The sequence below is a fragment of the Mytilus galloprovincialis genome, chromosome 1 (assembly GCF_965363235.1).
Source record: "Mytilus galloprovincialis chromosome 1, xbMytGall1.hap1.1, whole genome shotgun sequence".
In the NCBI taxonomy this organism is placed as follows: domain Eukaryota; kingdom Metazoa; phylum Mollusca; class Bivalvia; order Mytilida; family Mytilidae; genus Mytilus; species Mytilus galloprovincialis.
In genome coordinates this window covers 100,436,549-100,462,298 of record NC_134838.1, presented here as the reverse complement: position 1 = coordinate 100,462,298, position 25,750 = coordinate 100,436,549, and the positions used below count along the sequence as shown (strand labels likewise).

Sequence of the window (25,750 nt, the reverse complement as noted above, 5' to 3'; positions counted from 1 at the left end):
AAGCTTTGTACATGATATTTTCTCTAAGGAGAAAGTAAAATGTTTCAATTTGTGATATATTCTCACATGATCAAGTAAAAGTGTCTCTTTATTTTGATTTAAAAAATTAAGAAAAGCATTCACGCCATTTGTGCTGGTATACCAGATCTATCATGAAGACAATATTTTTTTTCAATTCTGGTACCCCATGTTAGTAAACAGTGTATGTTCTCAGTTTTAATATTAATCATATCTTCCCGTTTTGTCTGGTATGATGATTATTTATATGGACATTATGGGTGTGTTGTCGCCTTCAAACATGTTCTTACCCTGCCATATTCCATATATGCCTGTCCCAAATCAGAACCAGTGCTTTTCGTTAGTTCATAACTGTTTTGTTTTGGTTTTTAGTTTACAGTCATACCAAGTCCGCAACTATTTAAATAATGTCCTTCCGGAGCACATGAGATCACCCCTAGTTTTTGGTGGGGTTCGTGTTGTTTATTCTTTGGTTCTCAATGTTGTGTCATGTGTAATATTGTTTGTCTGATTGTCTTTTTCATTTTTAGCCATGGCGTTGCCAGTTTATTTTCGATTTATGAGTTTGACTGTCTCTTTGATATCTTACGTCCTTCTTTTACTATCTTCTAAAAATATTTCTTATACAGAAGTTCTATACGTATATCGTTTCTGGTTACTGCTCTGTTTCATTTCGTAAGCATTTTTTTCAATTGATCGATAAAACCATCGGTTTAACATGTTTTAGAAATATTCATTTAATATCTATTTACATTTAAATATCTAACACTAACGACCCCACATCAACGTACAAACTAAAACAAATCAACAAAAACAGTTAGTGTTAAGAAAAATTCTATCTAATATGAAAAAAAAACAAGCAGTTAAATCATTGACATTTGTAGTTTTGTTGTGCTATAAAGGAGTAGGTTCAGTAAGACCCCTTTTTAGCCCCAAAATATAGCAGTTTTACAAAATTGTGAAAATGTGATCCTTTAGCTATTTATTGGAAGTTAGAATGCTTCTGCTACATACATATGGGCTGTTTGTGACAATACAATGCACATATATCGGGTACCAGCATCATTATTTCATGCCAAATCACTGAATCTTCACAATTTTAGCATTTTAGTTAAATTATAAATGGTTTCCGTCTTATATGAAAGTGGCCGCATTCGTGTTCATTCATAATATTTAAATGTTAGTTGTATTTGATTATAATACAAAACATATATAAAGGTTGAGGATGAACACGGATGCGACCACTTTCATTTTTGACAAATACTATCTGCACAGTGATTTTTTTTGGCATTTTTGATAGATTTTTAATATTTGAGCTGGAATCGGAGCGTTTTTAATGACTAATTTACTTAAAATCTTTCACATAAACTAATCGAATCAATTGAAATAGACACTTAAGTGTTTAAAAAGTGTTCAAAATCTTTCATTAGATAAACTTAAAATTTGAGTTCAAAATCGGCCCTTACCGGACCTACTCCTTTAAGAATCAAATGAAATAATGCATAAATTCAACTATCTGGATTTAAATCTCAGATATGAACGTTAATATTAGATTTTCAAAAATCAAATTTCAAAATTAATTGAAAAACTAATAGAAGGGGAAATATTGTATGCTTTAGGACTGTATTCAAACAAGTACTCTGAAAGCGGGTTGTACGCACACCAGTCGCCGAAAAAGTGTCCAATAAAGTGGCAGTGTTTTGAAAATAAACTCATCATAGATACTAGGATCAAAATTCTATATTCTAAAAAAAGACTCATCAGTGACGCTTGAATCAAAAAATGTTTAAAAGGCCAAATAGAGAACAAATTATAAAGTACAAAATCATTGAGGACCAAATATTCCGAAATGTTTTGCCAAATACAGCTAAGGTTATCTATTCCAGAGGTAGAAAAGCCTTAGGTTTTCAAAAATTCAAACTTTTGTTAACAGTTAATTTATAATTATGAACATAATGATAATTCAAGTCAACACAGAAGTGCTGACTACTGGGCTGGTGATACACTTGGGGAAATAAATCTCCACCAGCAGTGGTATCGACCCAGTGGTTGCAAATAAACTTATCATAGATACTTCTACATGCAAAGCTGTGTCATTACGGAGTATAATTGTACATTCATGTCATTACCATATCTTATACTATGGCCTTCATTGAACAATTGAATATGCCGACCTTGTATTGGAACACCGAACAACCACCAAATTTGTGCCACTCATCTTTTAACCAGATCTAGCACTACCATTAAATAAACGGCTTTCAACAATTTGATAAAAATACCGCAAAGTAAATAATAAAAAAGCCCGAATTGAAAAATGTGACACAGTTGAAACGAAAAAAATAACGGACCAATTTATAAGAATACAATTTACGAAAAAAAATTTGACAGATATGAACCAACAACAACCACTGAATTACATGGTCCTAGCTATTGACTGGCACCTTATGGACAATGTGGCGGGGATTAACAACTATATTGGCGCTCAATTTTCCTTTTTACCCGGGGCAGTGGTGTTATAGCACAAAATAAGAACAAACTATAAGAATAAAATGACTTACACAACAGATTGGTAAAAAATACTGTCCCAACCAAAAAAAAAGAAGAAAAAAAAAAACGATATTAGAGTACTCCTGTAATAGAAAGTTGAATATGCGTGATGTTTGTGCTCAGTGAGTGTTTAGATAATTTTATATAACAATGTCATTTCTTACTTGCCGTCTATGATGTTTTGAATGCTATATAAATCTTGTAGGTATTTTTTATGCACGTATATATCATACATTTGTCACTGGTTCAGACTTACTTATAATATGATTATTTCTGTGACTGCATTTTGCATTAATTTTTATGATTCTCTACGATAGATAATTTAGCTTATCTGTAAAAATGTCATTTGTGTGCATTTAAAATCATGTACTGTGTTACAACGCCAGAACAGACACGAAAAGGTAACAACCGGCCACCTTAAGCTTTATTATTGTCGAACTTCGGTGGTCGAATGGTCTAGCGATAGACATAGTGCAAGGCGATTTGATGCAACGATATCTAAGTAGCCAGATTTCGAATCTCGGTCATGGAAGAACAAACAATTTGCTATGGCAAATTTTCAGATCTAACATTGTTGGGCTGATATCTAGACGAAATATATAGATATAATATTATAGGAGACTTGTACCTTTTTGTAATGAAACATAGTTTAAGAAAGAATTAATTAAGAACTCGTTTAAACACCATTTCATCATTGTACATAGAGCATATTATGCAAATTTTCCTAAGTTATATAAAAAATTTTACTTTTCAGTATTCAATAATTGTCTAATATTACTACAAACATTTTCACTAGGAAAAAATATAAACAATAATGTTTTCCTTTTCAAGATTAAGGTATTTATACTTTGTTAGTTTTTTTGACGTTTATATTAAGTTAATGCCTTTAAAAAAAATGTATATCTACAGTCCGGAAATTGGTTACTTTTATTTAATTCTCTCATAGTTTAAAAAAAATATTTGGTATAAATCTACGAACGTTTGACTATGCTTGTCAAACATATTATAATCTTACGATTTTTATAGAACATGCAAATTAAAACACATGTAAATATATTCTAAATAAGAAAATGCCTGTACCAAGTCAGGTATATAACAGTTGGTATCCATTATTTTGATATGTTTGGGCTTTTGATTAAGCCATTAAAAGAGGGACTTTCCATTTTGAATTTTCCTCGGAGTTCAGTATTTTTGTGATTTTACTTTTAAGTTCTGTAAATAATTCATTTTGAACGTTTTTAATACAATAAACATCGTAAAATATTCTAGTATAAACTTCATCAGTTCAAACATTTAGTCTTATAGTTCTTCAAAATCTGTCATAATTGGTGTTTGTTTTTAATGGTGTTTGGTGTTTGATAAATTGTGTAATGGTGTAATGATGTAATGGTGTAATGGTGTATGGTGTTTGTGAGAAGTTTACACTATCCAAGGACTATAGCAAGAAATCAAGCTCGGTTACTCCTTTTTTTATTTCCCTTAAGCATGATGAAACTATCTTCTCATAAGTTATTTCAAAATTCCATCTCATAGAATTATTTTTTATTACAAAAAGTTTTTTCATGAAGACTCACGACTTGTAGCTTGAAATAAAGCACGATGACCCATACTTTTTGTTTTATTTTAAAAAAAACCCGGATGATCCACCTTAAAGATAACTACGATGCGTATGGTTTTGTTATTATTGAAGGACGTACGATTTTCTTGAACACTGCTATAGTCACCTGGTGACCTTGTTTTAATACCAACATCTCCAGATATTAAACGTAACACAAATAACGCGTAGTCACTAAACTCATTATATACATTTCATTTCCAATGCGTAACACAATAGGTGCCAGTAAGGGGGGCAGTGCTGCTTATAATTCCAGCACACCTTCATTTACTACCGTCTGTTGTGGGTTCATGATGCTCAATCTTAACTCTTCTTTGTAGTGTTTTGGGGATTGCTACTTGTCCTTTTGTCTATTTAACCAGGGTGTTTTCTGGTTGTTTTCTTTTTTTACTAATACTTTATCGGCTTCCTCTTTTTTCAAACCTTTCAATTAATAATATGGATCTATTACACTCCGAGGTGTTAGATTATTTTATATAGCAACTCATTCACAACAGTTTGATGTTTACATAAAATACGTTTAAACAACAAAATGTGTACAGTTTTTGGAGCCCTAAACCAACGTATCTATGACAATGGACGATTGTATGGTACCCTAAATAATAGAATAAAACTCTTTTGTAAAAACGATACAGAGCAGGAGTATAATTTCATCCTCAAATATATATATTTTTTAAGATTTTTGAACTCATTATCAAGCTATATTAAGGTAAAAATAAATCTACGTACGAATTTAATAAACTAATGAGGACAATGTTACAGAACCAGGTAGTTTAGATAAAGGAGTAGGTCCAGTAAGACCCCTTTTTGGTCCAAGAATATAGCAGTTTTACAAAATTGTTCAAATGAAAACTTTTAGATATTTATTTGAAAGAAGAATGCTTCTGCTATATATATATAGGCAGTTTTTGACAATACAATGTACATATATCGGGTCCAAGCATCATTAAGTCATGCTAAATTATTTTAATTTTGAAATTATAAATTTCCCCCACCTTAGTAGCAATATACCAACTTCACCTGTATATGGGATATATATTTCCCAACTTATTCGATATTCAAGAGCTTGCAGCTCCTACTCAGACTTTGTAAAACGTCATCAGTGTCTGAGTAGATAGTTGATGAACCAGGGGTATGTCAAAGAACGTCTAGTCCTTTTTCTAAAAAAAGTTCATCGGAAGGTACCAAGACCTTGTTGATAAATATTCTGTATCAACTTCACAAATAATACACGATGGTCTTGATATATAAAAAAGAAGATGTGGTATGATTGCCAATGAGACAACTATCCACAAAAGACCAAAATGACACAGACATTAACAACTATAGGTCACCGTATAGATTCTGCGTACTGATGTTGTTTATCATCGTAACTACGTGTTTTATAGTTCTTTCATTTGTCCTTGTTCTATTCTTTTATTTGTCTTTATTAATATTACTTTTACTGTTAAGTCTGTTTTTTTTTGTTATATCCTTTTGACGTAGCTCTGTGCTTATGTATCCCATCATACTTTGAACGACAAAATTATTTCATGATGAGACTCTGTACCGTTGTTCAGTTCAGTTTCTTGTATAATCCTCCATTAATTGTGGAGCACTACCCAAAGGGTATAGTTTTAGCAACTATGTACACATTAAAACATAAGGAAACAATTAATTATATGCAGATGACTGAATTTGGTTATAATAATCACTAAATAATAAATATCATAATTAATTCATAGGATTGTCATCATAAAATTTTAAAAGGTATATAATAATTCATATGTGCTGGGTTGTAAGACGATGTATCACATCATACTTTGAACGACTAAATTATTTTATGATGTGACTCTGTACCTATGTATCTTGTTATACTTTGAATGACAAAATTATTTTATTTATTAATATTACTTTTACTGTTATGTCTGTTTTCTGTGATACACATTTGACGTGACTCTGTACATATGCATCTCATCATACTTTGAACCACACTTTTATTTCATTTATCATTATTACTTTTACTGTTAAGTCTGTTTTTGTTATATCTATTTTACGTGACTGTATTTATGTATCCCGTCATAATTTTAACGACAAAATTATTTCATGTCTACCTGTGCGAATTTCAAACGCACAATTTTACACCAGTACTTAAAAACCCTCCATCCTTTATGGGTGCATTTGACATAGATAAATTAAATCGTTTAATATAAACAAAATTAGGATGTTAAATTTGATGTATGTCTTTTTGTGCTTCTTCGTTACATTTGTTGTTTTTATAGTGATTTAGATGATAACACAATGTTGACTGCTGTACCCCTATTTTTTTGTACCTTTTTACCTATTGTGTCTGTTTATTTTGTTCACGCATCGGTGACAATATAATGGAATTTGATGCGACTGTCATACAAGTGAGAGGTTTAGCTAGCTATAAAACCAGGTTCAATCCACCATTTTCTACATTTGAAAATGCCTGTACCAAGTCAGGAATATGACAGTTCTTGTCCATTCGTTTTTGATGCGCTTTGTTATTTGATTTTGCCATGTGATTATAGACTTTCCGAATTGATTTTCCTCTGAGTTCAGTATTTTTGTGATTTTACTTTTTACTGAAACCTTCACAATTCTAGCAATTTAGTAACATTTTAAACGGTTGCCGCATTTATGTTCATTCTTCATATTGAAATGTAAGTTGTATTTGATGATAGTACATAATATATATAAAGGCTGAAGATGAACACGGATGCGACCACTTTCATTTTTGACAAAAACCAACGGAAAAGTGACATTTTTTTGCATATTTGATATATTTTTCATATTTAAGCTTGAATCGGAGCGTTTTTAATTACTAAATCGGTTAAAATCTTTTACATCAACTAATTGAATAAACTGAAATAGTCACTCAAGTGTTTCAAAAGTGTCCAAAATTTTTCGTCAGATAAACCTGAAATCTGAGGCCAAAATCGACCCTTACCGGACCTACACCTTTAGTTTTAGATCTTTGGAGCTTAGAACTGATATGTTTAAATGGTTTTAATTTGTAATCACAACACCTTCTAACTGCTTTTCTGTCACATATTGTGTGTTTATATATGTAATATTGATATGGGTGTTATTCAAAGAGCAACTTATGTTAATATAGACTTTGTTGATAAAGATATTAATCAGATTGCCTGTGAAAAAGGTAGTAAATCTGACAGATAATAACACATCTTTGCCATCTACACCAATGGGTAGTACAAACAAATAACCACGGGTATATAAGTTTCGCCTGTAGTAAAACACTGTCCCTTCGTCATCCTCTATTTGCTGTAGTGTTTTATAGATAAGCGTGTTTCTTTTTGTCATAGTGTTGACTTTTTTTTGACTTATGGATTTTGGTGGCTTTCTCTGTCTCTTCTCTTTTTTTTAATCATCATTTGAAATGTAGATCTTACGTAAATTCTGTGAATGCCTATTTTTCTGTCTTTTCAACTTTATATAAGTACATTTCAGTGACTATCCGTAATATGAATAACTTAATCTCATTTATATATATCATTATATAAAGTTGGCACAAGATAAGGTAATTGTAGTTTTATTTTGAAACATTCAAAAAAATAAAATTTGTTTACTTCCATTGTCAGAAATTTATTATAGAAGAAATGGTAAATCAAGTAAATATGTAATACGATAACATGTTTAATCATCACAATGCAATTTATCCATGAAATAAATTGTCAGATACAGTCATTTCTACCAATCATTATAACGTGGTGGTCTTTCTATTGGTGGTGGTCTTTCTGCTTGGTATTGTACTGACTTTTTTCTCAGTGGTTCTACTTTCTTTTTTTCGTCATCGCTAAAAGCATAATTATTTCAAAATTAATTTTAATCTTTTGAAAAACATACGAATGTCATTTTTTACAATTTAAACGAAATTTATTGTTAATGTTTATTCGCAATTTTGGAACTAAGAAATGCTATGATACATATATGAACTGTATGTGTCAATTGACAGGAAGTAAACTCCTACTATGCTTCTGCTTGCATACATTATTCTGTTCGAATATATGTACGTGAAGTACTAGAGGTCACGACAGGATCAAGAAATAGATGAGATTTAGACTGAAAATACTGTATTTAACGTTATGTTGAATTCTCGTAGTTAGTTAAAAAAAAATTCTACAAATTCGCGATGAATAAGTCTTTTCAGAAGAACTGTTTTTATCAAAACGGACTGAATGATAAAAATTGCAATATAAGAAGGACAAACTATTGACATATGATGGCATATAACGTGACAATCCTCACGTGTGATTATATTCTTTTTCATGCGACATTTTACCATGTTTAAAAATGAATTTTCGTTATTGTTTTGCTGTCCACATTTTCACTCCACAAGAAAACATGTGTTCTTGATTTTAAAGGATCTAGATAATTAGGATTCATTTTACAAATTTCTTGACTATCTGATACCATATACATACGTCCCAAAAATGCATCGGTAACAGCAACAGAACGCAAAAAGTAGAGCTAGTGATGCTAGTGAAATAAAAGCAATTGCCCATGATGTAACTGAAATTAAATATTAGTCAAATTGTCACTAAACAGTCGGAAATAGTTGATGTTTGGCTTGTCTGGTTTTATTTAACGTCTAATGGCTGTATTTAATTCAGAAAATAATTTCGGTCAGATGTAGTTTGTTTATTAATACAGCAGAGTACGTAAATAAAAATGAATATGCAACACTTATACGTATATACATTGTACATTCCTGGTTTTAATGTGACTGCGTGAACCTCAGTAATAGAAAGACATAAATAATGTTGTCTGTTCATTAACGTTTTCGGCCATTTTCTAGATTTATATTTGCCGTGGTATTTGTATTACCTCATATGTTTTGCCTAGTGCTATCTATCATATGTTTCCAATTAATTAGTTAAGCATTTTCAAACTTACATTTGCTGCACATTTTGCCTTTCACGAAAAAAACACATTCACAATTAAAATCATCAACCATATCTTTACATGTTCCGTACTGACATGGTGTGTTAGCACAATCATCAATATCTGTAAATAAAACATAGTAGAAACATGTTTTATTCTTCATAACGGTCACATTACTGTTAGTGTCTTAATCTTCTAATCGGTAGTTTTAAGTTTGCGTTTATTATCCAATTTATATAAATGTTTCTTTTTCTGGATGTATTGTTTCTGTATGTTGGTCTTTTTATGCACCTTCAGTGCTAACGATAGAAAGGACACTATGTTTTTTTGTTAAATGTGTGTCCGTCCGTTCGTTCAGTTTCAATGTAAAGTTATTAGTTACATAGTTATCAAAGGTACCAGGCTGATAATTTGATATGACGAATGCACGTTTTGTCTACATTTAAACAACACAACGGGTGCCACATGTGGAGCAGGATCTGCTTACCCTTCCGGAGCACCTAATATCAGCCCTAGTTTTTTTGTGGGGTTCGTGTTGCTCAATCTTTAGTTTTCTATGTTGTGTATTGTGTTCTATTATTTGTCTGTTTTTCTTTTCAGTTTTAGCCATGGCGTTGTCAGTTTATTTTCGATTTATGAGTTTGACTGTTCCTCTGATATCTTTCGCCCTCTTTTAAAGACATCTTATAAAAGTGTTGCACTTCTTTATATATACATGTTCATTACGAGGAAAATTTTCAAAATCATTTATTATTATAGTTTACTGAACTTGGAAACATGGTATTGTATACCAATGCATTTTCAGGCTAAATGTGTGTGGTTAAATTATACAACTTACTTACAAGTTACTAGATTGACTCTGATTTGAAGGTGACAAGAACAACACTACAGCGCGAACATGACATTGTTTCCTATTGCCATATAACATTTGCTAATATAAATCAGTGCTTTCAAATATTAAAGTCTAGCATACACATGATATCATAAGTGTAACTGCTGTTTTAAACGTTATAACAATATCCTTAATCAGATGATGATACTCATAAAAATTGTTATCAGTAAAAAGCAGGTGTTTCCGTGCTGAAAAAAGGTAGCTATCAAAGTGGTGTTTGTGTTCTTATATTTTTCAATTGACATAAGGTTATGGAATGATCTGCTATCACAAATTTGTAGCTGACTATGCGGTATGGGTATTGTTCATTGTTGAAGGCCATACGGTGACCTATAGATGTTAACTTCTTTGCCATTTAGTCTGTGGTAGAGAGTTATCTCAACGACATATATACCACATCATCTCATTTCTATATAAGGTATACATATTCTTATTTCTATATATTGCACTCATACCACATCTAATATCTATATACAATCATTAGTACTTAAAGTATATAACATTTAAACGGGATGATGCTTTTAATTTTTAAAATTCCCCTTTACCTTTGTCACAATCATGTCCCTCATATCCAGGAGAGCACAGACAGAAATACTGATTATTCATTGGTATACATGTTCCTTGTTGACAAGGATTTCCTGTACAACTTGTGATCATGTCTTCAACAAAATACATAAATGACATGAACACATATATTTCATACAATAGACTTATTTCAAATAGAAATTTATTTCAAAGAATTATAATTTATATACACGTTTAACAGAGCAATTAATTATATTATTTCTATCAATATCTAGTTTATTGAAATGACAGGAAAATTGAGAACTAAGTAAATAATGACAAATTTTCAAACTCTAATTAGTTCTATAACTACGTTTAATTCGTAAACCATTACATTGATTAATTAAAACAAATCTACATATTGACTTAGATACTATATTTGTTATATGGGTCTTATATATTAAGTAAAACTACTATTCTTGGTTGTAACTAATATTGTGGTAGGTTTATACTCTTTGTTGTTTTTGATGTTGAAGGTATTGTGGTTGTCTTTGTCGTCGTTGGTACTGTGGTTGGTGTTGTTGTTTTTATGGTTGTAGGTAGTGTTGTTCGCACTACAAAATAATCAAAGTAGATTAATGTGTCATATCATTATTTATCCACATTCGAATTGTTGGTTATTTTTTATATGAATAAGTTTGATTTGAAAGGGCACAAAGGTCACACATACATGTATGCAAGAGAATTTGAAATCGAAGTTACAGATTGCATATATTTTAACGTTTTATGATACTTAAGTAGGAAGATATACTCGATCGATCTTTCATAGATTAAGGGAGTTACAAAAATCACCATTTACGACATCACCATAATTCTGTATGGAGATTTCAGAAATAGAAGATACGATTTACTTTCGCAGTTTTATTTCAAACATTCACTGAGAACGGTTCATGAATTGTACGATCGCCATATACATCTGCTAATTGGTTTTGTGTCCTAACAGACTTGACTTATTCAAACTTCTCTTATATATCTTATATCAACATAATATTTATTTTACTTTGATACTACTGTTAAACTACCAGGGTTTTACATTACAAGACATTACTTATAAAGATTAACGAGGATTGGTTTAGGTTTAGCATAAATTACTTTTACATATTATCAACTGTTAAAAAACTGATTCCAGATTTCTACGGATTAATGAGAAAGGTGTGTAAATAGTTATCAAAGGTACCAGGCTTATAATTTGATACGCCAGACGCACGTTTCGTCTTCGTAAGACTCAACAGTGACGCTCAGATCAAAATTGTTAAAACGCCAAAAAATTACAAAAGTTCTACCAAGTACTTAAGTAATCTATGCCTGGGAAGATAAAATCCTGGACTGGGTTGCACAATCGTCTAGTAAGTTTATAGACTATTAACTCCTTATAGACTATTAAATATCTAATTGACTATTAGTTAATAGAGTGAGTTAATAGCATAGCACGAATCACTATTAAGGCTTCTATTAACTAATAGACTATTAAGTGACTATTAAAGGTTTAATAGTCAATTAAGTCCTTCATCAATCCTAAAATTTATTGTAACGTCATGAAGCACGCAAATTTTCGTGATTTTCTGCATTTTCACGACGTCATCACGATTTCCCGGATTTTTTCACGACGTCATCTAAATTATGGAGGCTGAAAAAAAGAAAAGACGCTTAAACTGGGATTCATCGGAGATTTCATTGCATAGACAGTTAGTGGAGACAAATTTATTTACTATAAGGAGCAAACTTTCCAACAGTTTAACAAATAAAGCAAAAATTTGTGGTTTGGAAAAAAATCAAGGTACAGATAAACGCACTGGGGTTATATGGTAGGACGGTGGCAGAAGTGAACGTTAAATGGCAAAACATGCAGTCAAATGCCAAAACGACATATCACAATGTTCAGAAACACACCCATAAAACTGGTGGAGGACCACCAGCAACACTTATCAACCAGGAAAGTCAAAAAATCATCGAAATGATTACAGACACTGAGTATTACAAGTAATTCATAATTTTGCCAACAGTAAATTTATAAAAAGACCATAATATGAGGCAGGCGGTACCTGTGAATGAGGAGAAGTCAGTATGAATTATTTTTTTTATAACTTAAATATTTGTCAAAAAATGAAACGGAAATACCGTAACGTTTCCGATTTTGGTTCTGTTGTTAGATATTTTACCTGTGACGTTATTTAAGTTATGACGTTATGTTCAATGTAAACAAAGAAACGCAATGCATCAGGTAACGTAATTCATATCAAAGACAAAGAGTTATCAAAAATGAAATATTGGTATTGGGTTCCTTGAGTTCCTATATTTTACTAGACTACTCAAAGTCTCACGACAATGAGACCGGAAGAAGGAAGTAGATTTCTTGCGTTCTGCGTGAATGCGGGAATGAACCCTTACTATGCCACAGAGCCTATATTTAGGCTTTCTGTACTCCTTTCAAATGCCAAACGGTCTTTTTTAGGCTTGGCAACGGTTGATTATTTCGCCTGTTCGGTAACAATACACGCAACGTCACAGTTAAGGAAAGGCATAAAAAGAGGCTCTACAGGGGATACATATACAATTACCCCGATGGTACCACCAGCCCAGTAGCCAGTACTTCGGTTCTGGCATGAAAATACGGATTTTTCTGTTACAAAATGATAGAAATTATTATAAATGAAGGAATGTATCTCCCTCATGCAAAGCACGGATTTGGCTATACTTTTTGGACCTTTTGGATTATAGCTCTTCATCTTTTATATAAGCTTTGGATTTCAAATATTTTGGCTTCGAGCATCACTGAAGAGACATGTATTGTCGAAATGCGCATCTGGTGCAAGAAAATTTGTGCGGTTAATTTTATTACTACCACTCGGTCGATGCCTCTGCTGGTGGACTATTAGTCCCCGAGGGTATCACCAACCCAATAGCCAGTACATCGATTCTGGCATGAAAATACGGATTTTGTTATTAAAATTTGCTGTTACAAAATGATAGAAATTATTATAAATGAAGGAATGTATCTCCCTCATGCAAAGCTCTGATTCCTTTCACGGATTTGGCTATACTTTTTGGACCTTTTGGATTATAGCTCTTCATCTTTTATATAAGCTTTGGATTTCAGATATTTTGGCCACGAGCATCACTGAAGAGACATGTTTTGTCGAAATGCGCATCTGGTGCAAGAAAATTGGGACCGTTAATTTTATTACAATGCACGAATTTTATGGTTTTTGGATTGCATCAATTGACAAGACTAGCCACTATTGCCATCATCTGATTATGACGTTATGATACAATATATGACGTCATAACTGTTGACAGTACCAAAAAAAAAAAAAAAAAAAGCTAACGCTTTGTTTTGAGTCTATCCACCAGAGCCAGACGAAGACCTAGACCAAATAAGGACTAATCCAGGAACAAAAAACATGCCTAGACGAAATTCCGAGCCTGCAACCTATTTCTACTTGATGTTTAGTATCAGTCTTCTGAAGAAAATAGTTAAAGAAAAAAACAGGTAACTTCATGTACAAACGTCAACATATCTGACACTTTTAAGAAATAAAAAAAAAGTTGCTTAATTTTTACATTCTCAAGATTATCAGACGTCCAACACATTTTTGTACCGTATTATGCAATCAAATATTTTAAAATTGCCATATCAAACTCGCGGCAAAATAAATGAAGAAAATCGAGAAATTACAACATGGCGCGATCCGTTGAACTGGTTTAGCATGTAGGATCATGTTCAATGCGTTCTTCATTAACCATGTACGTTCAAATTTGTAACAGTTTGCAATTCGGAAATTATTTATTTCAATTTTGCTTGGTCAATCAATCACGGCAATCAAAAATCAACTCAGTGCATCCGAAATAAAAAAAAAATCCAATCACTATAATCCCGATGCGTGGTTTAAACCCATTGTTGATCACGCAAACATGCAATTCAAGAGATGTTATACGCCTTACAGAGAACTGTCTATTAATGGGTCTCTTGTTGGTACAAAGACCAGAACTGTTATGACGCAGTACATACCGACGAAAGCCCAAAAATTTGGCATTAAGTTATGGATGCGTGTGGAAGCCACCTCAGGATATATAATCCATTTTTGACTTTACTGTGGAAAGCGTTATGACCCCATACCGGCTAATGATACCTTAGGCAGTCATATAGTAACAAAAATAATGACAGAAGCCGATCTATTTAACAATAATTACCACGTCTTCTGTGATAATTTCTTTACTTCTATTCCGCTTGTTCGACACCTAAAAACGCTTAGAACCTACTTTACGGGAACCCTCCGTACTAACCGACAAATGACACAGTCACTCCGGAACCCTCAGCTGCGGGAGAACGAGTCTCTATTCATTCGCCAAAGAGAAATTATGTGCGTTGCCTATAAAGAAAGGCAAAAATCGCAAAACAGTTCGCTTTGTCACATCCGCCGTAAAAGCATCAACAGCAGCACACGGACATAAGCCAGTTGTATCTACCGTTTACAGCAAATGCATGGGTGGAGTTGACTGGAAAGACATGATGAGTGGGATATATGACGAAAAACGAAAACAATGTAAAAAAGACTTGCCATTAACATTTTCCCCCGTATGAAAACCGACAACATAGAGACAGAAATGTGCAAGCCGCCAACTGACCGCAGAGGAAGGAGAAACTGGCAAGAGGGAAACAGATGAATTGTATAGTCTGCTCTCACTTTAACAACGCCGTAGGGTAAGTACTAAATGTGCCAGATGCAACAAAGGTATTCAGTCATGTGCTTTCATCGACATGTTTGTGAAGAATAAAAATACATAATAGTTATTCGTGTTTTTATACATATATATTTCATTTATTTTTAGACTGACCTCAATAGCTAGTCATAGAGAATTGAATATTTAATATGATTCTCGGATAAAATCAATATACATTAAAAATTATCCAGAAATATACAAAAAACAACCGGATATATTTCGAAGAGACAAGCATAATAAATATTCACGTTTAACAGATTCACTTTTATAAAATGATTTGAATTTGAATACATACGATTCCTAATTTAGCACTTCGAATCACTTTTGAACCCTCAAAATCCGTAGGCTTTCTGGTTTTGTCAGCTGCAATTGAGATCAAAAAGTTGAAAACCCTATATCCTTCACACCTCCATCTGTTCCCCTCTATGTGACGTTCCCTTATTGTCGACGTAATAAGCGGTACAGTTGCAATTTGAATAGCTAAATTTGCCGTGGCAAAACAAATAATCGCTGTGTCACTGTAAGGGTTAAAAAAAGCGACAAAAAAAAGTTTGAACGATTTTGAGTTCATCAGTACAATGATTTTTCTACTGTAATAGGGGACTTCGTCCCAATATTATTGATATTCATGTCACTAGCGAAGTGCTGACTACTATACTGGTGATACCGTCGGGGACGAAACGTCCACCAGCAGTGGCATCGACCCAGTGGTGTAAATAATTATGAAAGGTACACTTCAAACATTTTATTTGAATTTTGACTTTCTGTCTTGAATTATCATCTGATTTCGGCATTTTTTTAGTTACTTTCTACATAAACATCTTACTTTTTTGACAATGTTAAGAATCTGATGCTTAAACTTTTATCTCTTGAGTCTGTTTGCTGGAATGATCGTGTACAAAATCATCACAGTACAAGATCATCACAAGATAAAATGTTCTATATCAGCACCTGATACGATTGTAATCATGTTCCTAATTTTGTTTTCAAACAATTTTTCAAACAATTTTTCAATTTCTTTAAAAATTGTGTATAAGTATTCATTCATATAGTGAAACATTCAAATACTTTGAATATACTTTTTAATTTAATCGGCGAAATTTACATTAAATGTTGCAAAATTTCTATGCAATATGTTATAGCTTACTATCACAACATGATCCGCCATAGCCAGAAGGACAGATACAACTAGTTTGTGTTATATCAAATGTTCCTCCTCTCTGACATTTTCCACATGTTTTGTGTTCTATTCCATTTGCGTCCCACCAACTGATTGGAATGTTACAACCGTTTAAACACCCGTTCAGTGAGTGATATAAGGAAGTATCACAGCAAATCCTCTTCTGCCTCTCTTGTACTCCTCTCCCACATGAAGCATTACATGAACTCCATGGAGCCCATTCTTCCACTGTACAATAACTATTAAATCCACATGCATCACACACATCTAATACTAAAATATAGGATATATAGATGACAGCAAAAATCCCAGTTGCGTTTTTCATTGTGTTCTTTTACTTTGAGATGAGCTGATTTTAGATAACAACTGGATTGCAACGAACGTGTCCGATTGTAAAGAAGATTTTGATATTCATTTACCCTTTTAACGGTTGTATACGAATCATTGAGCTGAACGTAATGATTTCTAATTCGTTTACATAATACTAACGTCATATACACGGTAACAAATATATGCATGTCACTTCTCTATATGGTGTACTGTTACCATTAATCTTAAATAAAAGTTTCTCGTGTTCAATAGGAACTCGTTGTTTTAATCCCTTACATAAATCATTAGAAAGTAGACTGTATTTGAATACGATAATCTCATTTAAAAAGTTAGAATTGCAGTGTTACTTCTCAATGTCGTTATACTGATGTATGATTGTTTTCTTTTATATAAGGTACAAGTGCGATGCTATAGGTCACCCATAAATTTATTTATCTTTAATGTTGCCATCCATGTTGTCAAAAAAAAGTGAAAGCAAGAGAATCTATTTGGAAAAGTTAGTTTGCGGTCTAGGAGAACAGTTAATAGTATTTAAGTTAATGAATAACTAGAAATTCGTATTTTAAAACCATATTGACGCTGTTAAAATGATTGGTAATAACAACTCCGGATATTTCACCGTCCTAATAAATATATAAGAAACCAACTTCTGTACGAACGAGCGCGCTCTGTCAAAAGTAGTCGTTATCAATAATGGCTAGACTGATATTGTTAATGTCTATCAAGTTATGATAATATTTTAATACCACATGGTACGTATAATTATACAGACAAAATAATCTAATAAGGACTTACCTTAAGTCTTAATTAAGATTTTTCATGTATGAAATATCAAGAAATAAATTGGGAAAGTATATTAAAAAAAATGCACGTTATACACAGTTTACACTGTATTCGTAGATAACGAAAACCTAATGACGATAACTGTGTCCTTGGATGTCGATGAGAACGGACGTGAAATTTTTGCAGAGGGAATCCATCAACATCATCCAAATTAGTCTTCTTAATTGTTTTCTTGGATGCATTTTATCATCCATAGATTATATACTTTCAATTTCGGTCATTATTTTCTTGTTGAGGAAAACCTCTGCAGATATTTTCAGGTATGTTTGAGACATGTGTTCTGCCCATATGAGATCCATTAGTAGTTTCCATTGGAAACTATCAGACCTATCATTTGAAGTCTGACAATTCTTACTGTTCTTCTAATGGATCGGTAGTTTCTTTCCGAAATCATTTTCAGTAGGATTTTCGGCTTTCCTCTACCATTGATACAGCAGGGCATTTGGTAGTGTCGGTTTTGATATATTTTGCCCTTACCGATTCCTCGTTATAACCTTAGACGTATTTTGCCAAGGCATTTGTGGGCATCCGGGGTGACCCTTTCCCATTTAAAACACAGATATTTAAAAAAGGTTACTTGATACATAGAAAAAATACTTCTTTTATTCTTTGAGGACTGAGCGAATCAGGTGAGTGTGTGAGTTGGTATGTTTTATTTTGTTATATTTTAATATGTTTAGGGAAGGTGAACTTTCTGGTAATAAGACCCGTCACGGCCTGGCTGGGGAATTGGGTAGGCAAATGCTCACATTAATCTGTACCGATACAGGCTCCAAATGCTTCCTTTATACGCCATAACTCATGGTGGTGACTCTTATAAAAGATGCTTATACGGAGACAAGAAGAAGAAGGATCAATTTGCGCAATTATTTCATTTATGAAGTATCAAGTAAGGGGATCAAATAACTTCGTACTTTATTTGGCTTTTTTAAAAAAAAAAAAACTTTTTTGGATTCGAGCGTCACTGATGAGTCTTTTGTAGACGAAAAGCGCGTCTGGCGTATATATAAAATTTAGTCCTGGTATCTGTGATGAGTTTATTTAAATTTGAAAAAATGGGTGCTGATCTTTTATGTTAAGTAGTGATCTGGTAATGTTGAAAAAGTGAGAAAAAAATAGTACGTCTGAAACTTTCAAACTGAATTTAGGACTACAAAAACACAGAAATGTCCGTATTTAGAAGTTCAGCTAGTGGACTTTTCTATTATTTTGATATTATTTGTCCAAATAGTAGTACAATACACTGTACATTTTTAAATATCAGATAAAGCAGGTACGATTTTTTAAATTTGAATTTATTGTCTAAAAGAAATGCTCTTTGAAAAAACTGTGTTCTCGGGCCAAATCGTGAATAAATTGTTCGGTCACTCGTTCAACATTTGTAAGACCAGGTCAGAAATCATACAACGGCGTATAGATAACAGTTAATGCTTTTTTTACCTTAATTGTAAATTTAGACTTCGGTTAATAACTATGCTTTACTAGTATTTCTTAAAGTGCATTTTTTTCAGTTTGCTTCATTCCTGCAATGTGCTGCCGAGTATATTTTTGTCGTGTTGTTTTCATCCAAATGAATTCGTGTTATTTATCATTGTGTCCCATGATGCCTGTTTACTAAACGTGAAAGGACAGTATTGGTTTACTGGATATTTTGAAATTAGTTAATAACAGTATTTACTAATGAAAAATTACAAGATATATATTCCTATGTTACATAAAGTTCAAATACGGGATTCGGAAACAAGTTTGGAAAAACTTTTATAAATCCGTCTCCTTAAAAAAAAAAAACATCTATTAAACAAACAATATCACGTGCCAACAGTATCTTCAGTTTATGGTAGCATAATTATTACAAATTGAATAAATACACAAACACACCAAAAAATATATATATATATATATATATATATATATATATACTACAAATAAAATAAAATAAAAAAAAAGTAAAAATGTGGAAACCAAAAAAAATGAAAAAAACGAAACAGTCAACTCTTATTTACTTTTCTGATAGACAGTCACTGGAACCAACACAAACGTCCCATTATAGTCATTTACGCCGGGCAATCCACTCCATTTTACATCATATTATATATATTAAATTATATAAACATATATATGTACATATACTAGATTAACTTTCAATACGTTTTGATTTATTTATGTATTCAGAGACTTTATGAAATATTTGCATATTGTCCTCTTCAACTTTTAAACTGTCCCTATATAAGATAATCTTAAGATTAGAACAAGAGATCGTCCCGATAGTATCCCTTCGAATTTCATTATATTTTAAACACTTGAGGAAATAATGAGAGGTAGTTTCTACTCGACCACAGGAACACAGTGCGTTCTCGATTAGATTTTTTTTAAATAGCTGGTCCCTTAGAACACTACTCTGGAGTCTTAGTCTTGCTAAACATATCTGTTCTCTTCTACAGCCTAAGTGAAAACACAAAGGTATTTTATTAATATTTTGAGAAAGATATGTCTTAAAACCCGGTTTTGATTGATTTAGACGAATGTCGTCTGGAATATTATTCCAAAGGTTTATTACGGCTGGTACATGTAGAAATGACTTTTGATAATAGCTTGTTCTGCATAATACAGTAGTAAATTTGAAAATCCCCTAGTCCTGTGGTCGTGTAGAGCTAGTATCTGATTTGGAACTAACACAGAAAGATAATCAAGACAATTTGATGAAATTTTAATAACTTATGTTTATCACGCCGAGACTGGAGAGTTTCCCAACCGGTTTCATCGTACAGCAACGGTCTCGATGTTATCTTCTAAGACTGGGCGTATGAAAGATAAATGAATAGTTTCTAAATTTTCCCTTTTAAGTTTAAACTTTCGGAATAATGCTAATCTAGGAATAGCTTTATCAATAATCATTTTACATGATTATTCCAGCTTCCATCATCATTAATAATAACCCCTAAATGCTTGTGCGACTCAACTTCTTTTATGATATTATTATTCATTTACACTGGCGGGTGGTGGGGTTTATGGTGCGTTTTTGAAATGGTCATTATTTCTGTTTTGTTTAGGTTGAAATTGACAAGCCATTGCATAGACCAATTATGTATTTTCTCAATATCTTTATTTAACTTTTCTGCCGCTTCATATTCGTTATCAACCACTATATAAATTGAGGTGTCATCAGCAAAAAGTTGTATATCACATTCGATGTCATTAACTATGTCATTAATATAAATGAGAAATAAAATAGGACCCAAGATAGAACCTTGGGGTACCCCAGCCGAGACATGTTCATTTTTGGACGTTTCTCCACCAATGACAACCTGTTGCCTTCTTGAGTTTAAACAGCTTTCAAACCAAAGTAACAAGTTACCATTAATCATGTTAATTACGATATTTTAAAGCTTATAAAGTAAGCCTTTATGCCAAACTCGGTCGAAACTCGACTAATGTCGCAGAAGAATACCCTGACCTTTTCCCCTTCATCTAATGCTTTACCAAAATAAAAAAAAAAAATAGCAGTTGGTTTACTGTCGGATCACCAGTGATAAAACCAGACTGGAATTTTGTTAATAAAGAATTTGTAATAATAAAGTTATTAAAAGGTATTTGAAAATGCATCTCTCCATTGTCTTACCAATTTTGGACAGCAAAGATATAAGTCTATAATTAAGTAGAAGTTCTGGGCCATCTTTGTTCTTATAAACAGGTATAACATTTGCTAGTTTCCACACATCTGGAAACCTTCCTGTTAGGAGGGATCGATTAAAAAGTTTTGTAAATGGATACTTCAAGACAGTTGCAGCCGACCTCAGGAGTCTTGGACTGATTAAATCAGGCCCTGTACTTTAGAAATATCAAGATTCACAAGCACATCTTCAACATCCTGCACACTTATAACCAGGTTCTCTACTTTATTAATTTCATCATTTTCTAATATTGGTAATACAGTATGTGAATCATCAACAAAGGACTCTTCGCAGAATAATCGTTAAAATAATTAGCTTTGTCGTAATCACTTTCTATATATTGGTTATTGAAAATTAAAGTAGGATAAAAATTATGCTGATTTTTTGTTGGGTAGTCCGATCAAATTTTTAGTGGTTTTTCTACCATTGTTTTGTGCTTATTGTGTGGATACTATCACAGGTATTTGGGGCATGGATCCCCCTTTTTTGGACCTCATTAAAAAAAAAAAATTGTTTCGTGTCTTTTATATATTTACAATTTTCTACAATGTATAGACATATATCAAGTCTCAACAATCCATTACTAGTCGATTACAATACCTTTTTTACTATCCATACGAGCACCAAGTGAAAAAAGAAAAAGGTAATTACCTTCGATGAATGACCTTTCACTTTGACTTTGTAAAACGTCATCAGTGTCTGAGTAGAAAGTTGATGAACCAGGGGTATGTCAGAGAAAATCTCGTCCTTTTTCTAAAAAAGTTCATCGTAAGGTACCAGGTCCTTATTGATAAATATTCCGTATCAACTTCACAAATAATATACGATGGTCTTGGTGTATAGATTCTGCGTACTGATGTTGTTTATCAGCTTAACAACGTGTTTTATAGTTCTTTCATTTGTCTTTGTTCTATTATTAATATTACTTTTACTGTTGCATTGTTTATGTGATATCCGTTTGACGTGGCTCGGTACATCTCGTCAGTGGTTTTGTATTGTCTTTCATTTTTGGTGGCGTGTTTTGTATATGCGACTTTTTGAATTTCCTTGGTTCTTACAGCGAGACTTTGTACTTGACAAGATCCCGTCAGTATGATATTGTTCTACTTTATGTCATTATGATATATTTCTATTATGAATTACAAAATACGTTGAACCATAAACGTCAAAATCATTCAATCGCGTAGTGGAATTAACTATTTGTGGATTCTTATAAATTCTATATAATTTTATAACTTTTGGACTATTTTCAATATCGGTCTATTTCTGATATTTATTCTTAAATACTTTTGATTTTTTAACCCTATATACTAACATTGCCTATGTAAATTTTGAAATTGTTTGTATGCACATTGAACGACAAATCTAAATTTTCTGACGTCAGACACACAAATCAATGAATGTGTTTGTAGATAGATGTTTTTGTGTTCTGTTAAATTGTTCCTTTTAAAACTGTAATACGATGATGACTGATGTACCCATATTTTGACTATTTTATATATTGTGTCCGTTTGGTAAAAAGTAAAATCAGAAAAATACTGAACTCAGAGGAAAATCAATTCGGAAAGTCCATAAACACATGGCAAAATCAAATAACAAAACGCATCAAAAACGAATGGACAAGAACTGTCATATTCCTGACTTGGTACAGGCATTTTCAAATGTAGAAAATGGTTGATTGAACCTGGTTTTATAGCTAGCTAAACCTCTCACTTGTATGACAGTCGTATCACATTCCATTATATTGTCACCGATGCGTGAACAAAACAAACAGACACAATAGTTAAAAATGTCAAAAATAGGGGTACAGCAGTCAACATTGTGTTATCATCTTAATCACTATAAAAAGAACAAATGTAACGAAGAAGCACAAAAAGGCATACATCAAATTAACATCCTCATTTTGATTATATTATACGATTTTATTTGTCTATGTAAAATGCACCCATCAAGGAAGGAGGGTTTTGAGTACTGGTGTAAAATTGCGCGTTTAAAATTCGCACATGTAGACATGAAATAATTTTGTCGTTCAAAGTAAACGCATCAATGTATTAAAGTACTAGTATGCCAAATAAGTACATTTGGACAAGTGTACGCTTGATTAAATCAAACTTTTCGCTAAAGAGGAACATTGTAAATATGATATTTGTACATCGTTATTCATTGGTTGATCATTTATAAGTAACAAGAGCACTCTTATTAGTTAAAGTATTACCAGAAACGTCACTAGCTGCTTGTTCACTAACCCTGTCATGACCATTTGACGCGTACTGCATTTCGGTTTCTTGGTTGTCTTCAAACTCTTTTATTTCAGTAAAGTTATCGGATTGGAAAACATGGTCATTCAGATCATGCATACGAGTGACGGCGTGTTTATTGTCGTCCTTCCCAATAACCATGATCTTTCCATCAACCACCCAGGTTGCCTTGAGTCTATGGTTACGCACATACGCTCTAGCTTGGAATTCTATTTCATCTCGCGTCTTTGTTAGGTCTTGGTTTATACATAGAATCATATCCAAAACAGTGTGGCTGTGGCCATTGATTGACGACCTAAATTATCCCATAGACTGGGACAGATTATGTGAACGTTTGTCTGTAACGACCACTGCTCACTATGTACTTGTTAAAGACACTTAAACTGTGGGGTCAGAAAATGTTCTCAACACCTAAATAAAGTAATTAGAAAAAATAATCAGGAATAACACGATGTTTTCATTTATATCAATAATATAAATCAAAACATAAAGTTATTCCTGATTAATTTTTCGAATTATTTTATTATTAAAGACGTTAAGAACCTTTGGTGACCCCACAGTTTAAATTCTATAATAAGTAAGTAGTGAGCAGTGGTCGTTACAGACAAACGTTAACCTAATATGTCCCAGTCAATGGGATAATTTAGATCGTCAATCAATGTCCACAGCCAAACTGTTTTGAATATGATTCTATATCTTGAAGACCTGGTATTTCTCTAAGTTTCTTGACCGATTCTAAAATATCAACTTTTAAATCATGCTTTGGAAACCTTGCGATGATTTGGCGCGGTTTGTTTACCTTGTATTTTCCTGTGAGATGGCTTACGCTAATGTCATCAACTTTTATGTTCACTCTTATTTTTTTCAATTATGTCAATCACCTTTTCAGTAGTATTTTCACCTCTTGAAAAAGGCACACCACTAAGACGGAGAAGACTTTTCTACTATGCTGTTCTAGATCGTCAACTTTTTCTTGTAGTTTAGTATTTTATAAATGCAGCTCGTTTAGTTGGTTTGTTTTTATTTTAAGAATTGATTCCAGATTACATTGTTTTTCTGCTATGTCGTTTATCCTGTCAATTAAGTGTTTTTGTTTTTCGTTTACAATGTTTTACGTTACTTTAATTGTTTCAGATATCCTAACTATATCAATTTCAGTTAGAGATACTTTAGGAAGCAAGTCTGATGGATTACTCATTTCGTCTTTTCTTCTAGAATTACAATCTAATTGTTCTGACTCGCTGTCGGTGTCCGACTCTGAACTTATTTCACTATTTGTACGTTGTCGCTTGTCCTCAACTTGCGACGACGGTGATGGCCTTGAAGATTTTCGGCGTCGACGTTTTTTAATATTTAATGGGGTTGTTGAGTAAGTTTTTTCGGAGTCGCCTCCCTTCATCTACTCAGTTATAAAACAATCACTAGATCTATACTGTTAAACGAGAAGACCTGATTTTGTGTGTCGCTTCTCTTCCTTCCGCATGAAATTAATCATCATGCCTCTGTGCCCTATACAGTGGAGATCAGTTCTAACCTCTCATAAATTCTGTCAGAATTTGTCAGGAGAACTGTTCTAGAACAGTATGTAGAACTGTCAGCCTGACACCTTTTAGTCAGTTCTAGGTTAGAACTGTTCTAGCTAGAACTGATTTGGACAGTTCTACCCTAGAACTGATTTGGACAGTTCTAGCTAGAACTGGTCCTGACAGTTCTACCCTAGAACAGTTTTAGACAGTTCTAGCTAGAATTGACCAAATCTTTGGTCAGTTCTACTTCTAGAACAGTTCTACGGTTAGAATTGATTTCAAATTCTACGGCTAGAATTGATTTATAAATTCTACGGCCAGAATTAATTTATAAATTCTACGGCTAAAATTGATTTATAAATTCTGCGGCTAGAATTGATTTATAAGTTTCAGGAAATATTTGTCTTAATATAAAAGCTTCGGCAAAATAGCGATTAATATTATATAGAGTTTTGCTATTTTGCCGGTTTTATTTCAGATTTATAATCGGCAAGAGAACATGTTTAACCCCGCCATATTCTGCATGTACGTGCCTGTTCCAAGTCAGGAGCCCGTAATTCAGTGATTTTCTTTTGTTGATGTGTAACATAAAACATTTGTTTCTCTTTCATTTTTTGTACATAAATTAGGCCGTTAATTAGTATTAGGGGGGGGGGGGATATTATTTGAATTGTTT

At 32.6% G+C, this 25,750-nt stretch overlaps 1 protein-coding gene across 1 annotated transcript; it reads right to left on the bottom strand.

The window, feature by feature from the left end:
* Nucleotides 1-7,720: 7,720 nt before the first annotated feature.
* Nucleotides 7,721-16,856, bottom strand: LOC143051651 (uncharacterized). Its single transcript, XM_076224587.1, has 6 exons — nucleotides 16,414-16,856; nucleotides 10,997-11,098; nucleotides 10,526-10,639; nucleotides 9,101-9,211; nucleotides 8,629-8,716; nucleotides 7,721-8,000 (listed from the first exon to the last, which is right to left on the bottom strand). The coding sequence occupies exons 1-6, from the start codon at nucleotides 16,769-16,771 to the stop codon at nucleotides 7,895-7,897; spliced, it is 879 nt and encodes a 292-aa protein (XP_076080702.1). The 5' UTR covers nucleotides 16,772-16,856; the 3' UTR covers nucleotides 7,721-7,894.
* Nucleotides 16,857-25,750: the final 8,894 nt, after the last annotated feature.